The 7,328-nt window shown below is 37.9% G+C and overlaps 1 protein-coding gene across 2 annotated transcripts in view; it reads left to right on the top strand.

The window, feature by feature from the left end:
- The window catches only part of cerkl (CERK like autophagy regulator), a 62,774-nt gene that overhangs the window by 10,088 nt on the left and 45,358 nt on the right, over positions 1–7,328 (top strand). For both annotated transcript variants that reach the window (XM_016500171.1, XM_016500169.1), the window contains exon 2: positions 6,576–6,809. In XM_016500171.1, the coding sequence (XP_016355657.1) occupies positions 6,576–6,809 (234 nt within the window). The remainder of the gene's footprint in view (positions 1–6,575; positions 6,810–7,328) is intronic.

The following is a 7,328-nucleotide window of genomic DNA, read 5'->3' as shown; positions in this document are numbered from 1 at the left end:
GGCGGGCCTTCATTTGATACAGGAACTATTCGAGCCATTCATGCCAGACTGGGGAGAGAGGTGTTGTAATAATTTAAAATATATGAAAAATAATGGGTTTTTCGAACAACCTAGTATGAGAGACTGTTCTAGTACACCCCCAAAAGACTTTGTAAAAGAGCATAATAGGACCCATTTAAAGTCTTCACACTGCAAACTCATGCTCTTGAAGTCAAATTTACCTGGTTAAAATATCAAAAAAATCTATGAAACATGATTTTAATTTACTTGAAACGCAAGCATCATTAGATATTAAGACTTGTTTTGTTGTATCTTTAATACAAGTGTCTTCTTATCTTACTGCACTGGCAGATTTTTTTTTATTTATTTTACCATCTGAAAACAACTTGTTTTTAAGTTAAAAACAAGAGGAAAAAACAAGTGGAATATTTTATGGACAAGTGGGAAAAAACAACAAAGTCTTAATATTTTATGCAGTGTTGCTTATCTTGTTTTAATGATTTTTACTGAAAAACAAGTCCAAAACCATGATTATTTGTGTCATAATCTTCTTGCCCACTGGCAAAAGTCTCTAGATATGGCTTGGGTCCATCTTATTTGACCATTTTATTGTCTAACAGGCAAAAATTGTTAGTCTAATCACTTAAAAAAGTAACAAAACGCTTCTCAGCTAGCCACAGGTATCATTTATGTCTGGCTCACAAACAGTATGAGATGAGTAACATAATACTTAGGTTTTTCATATAACTGATGTTAAGTATGAGCAATACTAAAAGTGATTCTTCAAGCACCGCTATTAAAATCAATGCATATACATCAGACCACATGTATATTGAAATCTCACTTTAATAAAATCTAACAGCTCAGATCACTGCTGGTGTAGAATTGATTCTTTTTGTCCATACATTAGTTGCATGATGACATGACGTCGGGCCCCCTGCGTCTCGCCTTTGCCGGAGCGCTGCTGAGAGGAAGCTTGTATCCATCTGGAAGCAATAAAGTTTTCTAGAAGAGTGCACAGTTTTATTTAATCTCCCCATGTCTTACTGTGCCTCAAATGAAGGGCTGTTCCCATCTTGTCATCTGAAATCAGCCTCATGTGCGCCAGAATATGACACTTGCCACACTGGGGGCCTCAGACACGTTGTTCCCTGCTTTGTTTTCTGCTCTCTGGATATCCGCCTTGAGAGGTTCAACAGAATTGGTATTTTCAAACTAATTAACAGTTTCCTAGCATGCAAAGCTTTTATGACAACCAGCAATTCTTAACAGAAAAAGATCATTTAAAATTATTTTACAATTCTTTTTGTTTTGCATGCATGATGCACAGTGCACTTGTCCATGCAATTTTGGGATTTAGGTTAATTTTTGCTAAGCCAGGCATCACTAATAATATTTATCATACGTTAGGGATTTGTTTAGATCACTAACACATAGTAAGGTGTATTGGGCATGAATAATCTTTAATCATGTGGCTTGTTGAAGACATCATAGATACTTGGACCAGTAAACAACCACCATGCATTGTGTAGTAAAAAAAAAAAATTCTATATAACTCTATAACTTAAAAATACACTCATAAAAAAACACTCATAAAATACACTCATAAAGTGAGTCATAAAGTATATGTTATGACTATAACACTGGATTTTGCAATTAAGTTATCAATTTAATTTCTACATTAATGACAATAAATCTCAAAGATGTTTGAGGCACAATTCCAAAACTTTAGTCTAAACATTTTGAGAAAAAAAATGAGCGAGTGTAACTACTCGTCCTACTCTACTGAGATTCATTTCATCCAGCCTGATTTCATAATAATCCAGAAAACATGAATCGGCAGCCGGTGAGTATGATGAGAGCATGTGTGTGCGTGTCATTGCTGGCTGTGAGTGGTGTCCACACACAGACACGCATGTAATTGTCAATAAGAGAGATGAGATCTCCGGAGACGACAGATCCATAGTCAGTCTTCAGGAGGGCTCTGTGTTATATGACCTCGTGTGTTACCAGACGTGTCATATTGATTTGGCCCCTTGCAGCCCCTTTAGACCAATGACCCTGAACATATGGCCCTTCTTATTTGTGAACTTGTGTGCCCTGCAGCAGAGGCACCAGCAGCCAAAATCTTCTTCAACCCCCTTCTCTATCCCCAACTTTGGGTTTCTGTATGGACTACTCTCAAATCCCTTTTAGATCACACAAAAGAGGCGTGACGGCTTTTACAAGAAATCTACATATTCTGTCAATGCATCTTAAAGGTGTGTTTTGCCTTTTTTATTACAGCAATATAGCATCTTTCAGATTATGTACTGTATGAACTTGTGAGTGTGTGTATATGCCACCGGTAATCACCATCAACATGATCACATGATTACCTGTGGCATACAAAGGGACAGTTTAACCCAAAATAAAATTTCAGCCATCAATTACAGTTGAGGTCAAAAGTTTAGATCCCCATTTCAGAATCTGCAAAATGTTAATTATTTTACCAAAATAAGAGGGATCATACAAAATGCATGCCATTGTTTATTTAGTACTGACCTGAATAAGATATTTCACATAAAATATGTTTACATATAGTCCACAAGAGAAAATAATATTGAATTTATAAAAATGACCCCGTTCATTAATACTGTGATTCTTAATACTGTGTTGTTACCTGGATGATCCACAGCTGTATATTTTTGTTTAGTGATAGTTGTACATGAGTCCCTTGTTTGTCCTGAACAGTTAAACTGCCTGCTGTTCTTCAGAAAAATCCTTCAGGTCCCACAAATTCTTTGGTTTTCCAGCATTTTTGTGTATTTGAACCCTTTCCAACAATGACTGTATGATTTTGAGATCCATCTTTTCACACTGAGGACAACTGAGAGACTCATATGCAACTATTGCAGAAGGTTCAAACGCTCACTGATGCTGCAGAAGGAAAAACCATGCATTAAGAGCCTTAATGAGAATTTGAAGATTTAACTTATTTTGTCTTCTGGGAAACATGTAAGTATCTTCTGTAGCCTCTGAAGGGCAGTACTAAATGAAAAAATATGATATTTAGGCAAAATAAGAAAAATGCACACACATCTCCATTTTGTTCAAAAGTTTTCACCCCCCGGCTCTTAATGCAATGTTTTTCCTTCTGGAGCATCAGTGAGCGTTTGAACCTCCTGTAATACTTGCATATGAATCCCTCAGTTGTCCTCAGTGTGAAAAGATAGTAAAGTAACTATATCCCTACAGGCCCTATATATTAAATAAATATAAGGCAGGTTTGATATCATTGTGTTTGGTTACAACTTCTAGACACTATTGCCCATATCACGAAAAGCTCCCATTATTACTTAAATATTCCAGTAAAATTGATATTCAGAATAAGGTGTTTATGTGACACAGCATTCCTAATATAGGCATATGCCAGTTGTCTTTTTTAGGATTCTTATTTGGATAATAATAATTGAGTAACCACCTTCACATGATGCATACATAATTGGAATATGACCAAATTTAAATGAAATAATCGTGGGGGAAAAAAAAAACATTCAGTGACTTTTATTGTGCAACGCAATGGCACTTCCAGTTCTCATTGCACAAAGAAACTGGAACAATCATTCATGAGCAAGTAGTTCTTTATCTTGGTTTTTCTTTCTTTCTAGCATAATTTCAGCTTACGTCAGCTTTCTAATACTTGCGTTAGCTTTCTAATTGCATCAGCAAAGCCACGTCAAGAGATTAATTTTGCTGCCAATTTTAAAGTAGTTGTTAAAGTTGCATCATTTCCTTAAAAATAGATTAGCAAATGTGGAGCTGTAAAGTGGCTAAAATATAATAGAGATATATAAAAAAAAGTTTGTGTAAGCAAAAATGTATGGGCTCCCAAAAATAGAGAGAGCACAGTATTAGCAAAAAGTAAAGTTCCAATTGTGTGGCCTGTTTTTTTGAGCAGATCAGCAGGAAACACCAGTCAGACTCATGCTTTACCAGGTGTATTATCTCAATCTACATCTCATTGCTTCTACTTAGCGGGCTGCTCATTTAAACTAAATTTTCTTGCTCTTAATTGGAGGGACTAATTAGGTCCTATTGCCAAAGACTTAAAAAAAACTCAGAGCCCAGACCAACCTGACTAGTGCACATGCTGATAAGCGCTGCCTGAAAAGGGCAGTTGTACAGCAACATTTGGAGTCTCTCTATTAAAAGGGTGGACGTGCAAAAACTGCAACACAATTAGCATCAAGCAGATAAGTCCTTCTCTAATCCTGTTTACGGTCGGCATCAGGCAGATGTGCCAAGATTGATTCGGACAAGGCGCAGGCTTACTCTAATGTAGCAGGGAGAAAGCCCCCTTTTCAGCCTCGTCCTGGTCTCCACCTAACCTTCAAGACCCTCCCTCGCCCCCTCGGAGGAAGCTTCCTGTACACGGCCGTTAACACGGGCCACTTTGTCATTTGCTCCGGCTCTCGGAAAGCTCTGCCGGGAGAGATTATCTCCTATTCCCACTAATTCAATTGACTCTGGGATTTTGTAGAGTGACCACAATGAAACGCAGCTAGCAGGAAACACCAGTCAGACTCATGCTTTACCAGGTGTATTATCTCAATCTACATCTCATTGCTTCTACTTAGCGGGCTGCTCATTTAAACTAAATTTTCTTGCTCTTAATTGGAGGGACTAATTAGGTCCTATTGCCAAAGACTTAAAAAAAACTCAGAGCCCAGACCAACCTGACTAGTGCACATGCTGATAAGCGCTGCCTGAAAAGGGCAGTTGTACAGCAACATTTGGAGTCTCTATTAAAAGGGTGGACGTGCAAAAACTGCAACACAATTAGCATCAAGCAGATAAGTCCTTCTCTAATCCTGTTTACGGTCGGCATCAGGCAGATGTGCCAAGATTGATTCGGACAAGGCGCAGGCTTACTCTAATGTAGCAGGGAGAAAGCCCCCTTTTCAGCCTCGTCCTGGTCTCCACCTAACCTTCAAGACCCTCCCTCGCCCCCTCGGAGGAAGCTTCCTGTACACGGCCGTTAACACGGGCCACTTTGTCATTTGCTCCGGCTCTCGGAAAGCTCTGCCGGGAGAGATTATCTCCTATTCCCACTAATTCAATTGACTCTGGGATTTTGTAGAGTGACCACAATGAAACGCAGCTTCTGAGTTAAATAAATAGAGTGGTGGAGGTATAGAGAGGTTCGAGCAGAAGCCTGAGTAGGAACAGATGGCGGCGGGTGTCCTGCGCAGTAATGTGAGAGGGTAGTTAATGTTCTGAAACGCGGAGGTGCGGCTTGGGGTGCTCCTAATGAAGAAAAGCTTTCACACGAGGAGAGAGACTGTCATTTAGAGAGGCAGCTACAGAACTCGGTCCATCTTGAAGCTCGGCGACAGATTTCAGTGTGGTTTAATTGGAGTTTGCCTGTGGGTAATGGTTTACAGCGGGGGGTCAGGGGAGAATAGGAAACTCGTAGCCCAACGTAACGCTGGGGTATCAAGTGCGGCGCTGTTGAAAGTCTGAATTCTCACCCATTAAAACTTTATTGTGTTGTTTGTTTTGGTTCTCGTAGAAGAATTAAAGGGATAGTTCACTCAAAAATGAAAAGTCTCGTCATTGAATCATCATGATATTGTTCCAAAGAAGAAATGTTAAACATATTTTGTCTATACATTGAAAGTCAAAGGGGTCTGTTATTGAGACTCCACTGATCTTTCTTGAATGGGCAAAAACAGTTCAAAGGTTTGGGGTCAGTAAGAAGTAATGAATACTTTATATTTAACAAGTACACATTAAATTGATCAAAAGTGACAGTAAAGACGTTTACATTGTTAAAAATTCTATTTCAAATAAATGTTGTTATTCTGAACTTTCTATGCATCAGGGAATTCTGAAAAAAAAAAATCAGTTTCTACAAAAAATATTAAGCAGCACAACTGTTTTCAATGTTGGTAATAATAAAAAAAATGTTTCTTGAGCACCAAATCAACATATTAGAATGATTTCTGAAGGATCATGTGACCCTGAAGGCTGACGATTGCCATTGCAAGAATAAAGACATTTTAAAATATATTAAAATAGAAAACAGTTCTTTGAAATAGTAACAATATTTTACTTTTTTTTTCTTTTTTTGGTGAACTATGCCTTTAAACCCATTTAATTGTCAAGTGCTGCTTCCCTGTTATCCAAAAAAAAAAAAAAAGTCAACATAAAGTGCTCCTTCCCTGTTATCCAAAAAAAAAAAAAAAGTCAACATAAAGAGCCAAACTTAAATAAGCCGGTGTCATATTTTTCGTAAATCATATTTGCTTGTTGTTTTGAAGTAAAACTTTCTCCCAAGCACTTATGCTGAAAGTCATTTCCTACTAGTAATGAATGCAAACCCACTGCCTGTGAATAAGTGCCGAAATGTTCACATTGGCATTTACATATTAGAGTTTTAAATTTAACCAGGCCTTTAAGGGTCAATTAGGGTGGAAAAAGATAAAAAATAAAAAAACTACATTAAATTTAAACGCATAACGTTAAAACCCAACTCAGGAGGGAAAAATGTGTAATATGACTTTTAAATATCTCTTGTGTGTTTGCTTTAGCTGACCGTGATGTGAAGAAGCAGGAAGAGTATGTGGAGCTTAAGGACGTGTTTGCTGTGAAGGTAAAGCGGCGGCGCTCTGTGGGGCAGCAGACGGGTGGAACTCTGCTGGGCATCACACTCTTCCAGTGCAAGAAGAAAGGGCTCAAACTCAAGGAACATGCCATCCACCTCAACAACCTCAGTGCGGACCACTGTGAGATTTGGTTCAAGAGCCTCAAAGAGATCCTCAGCGGTACGTTCACACGCCAAAGCTGCTCAACATCCACCAGACACTGAAAAAATAAGGTCTTTTTAGAATTACTTTATCTTGGAGCTTCAGTGAATTTTATGACATGCAAACATTAACCTGGTCAACATTTGCTAAATTTTATTGTGTTTGCTGACATTTATTGAATAAAGATAGCCCAACCCAGTAATGAATCGGATACAATTACTCTGTACCTAAACCTAGTGAGTGTAGCATTTTAAGTGTGCTCTTGATGCAAGATGTTAATTATGCTGTTTTCTAAGATACTTTTTATGCCGAATTCTGTGGCAGCATGTCTCATTTGCAGTGAAGGCAATCTCATAATGCACTGAAGAGAAACAAATATATCGAAAATGACGGAGAAAGTCAGGGAAATACTTACAACAACCTTTGATTAATCGAATTTAAATATTAACCAATTTACCCAATATTTTTGTGTGCTGTGTTCACTACAGCTCAAAAGTTTGAGGTCAGTAAGATTTTTTTAAATAAATCCTTTTTTTG

The sequence above is a fragment of the Sinocyclocheilus anshuiensis genome, unplaced genomic scaffold, assembly GCF_001515605.1.
Source record: "Sinocyclocheilus anshuiensis isolate Anshui unplaced genomic scaffold, SAMN03320099.WGS_v1.1 scaffold18, whole genome shotgun sequence".
Taxonomy (NCBI): Eukaryota; Metazoa; Chordata; class Actinopteri; order Cypriniformes; family Cyprinidae; genus Sinocyclocheilus; species Sinocyclocheilus anshuiensis.
This window is presented reverse-complemented; position numbering and strand designations above follow the sequence as displayed.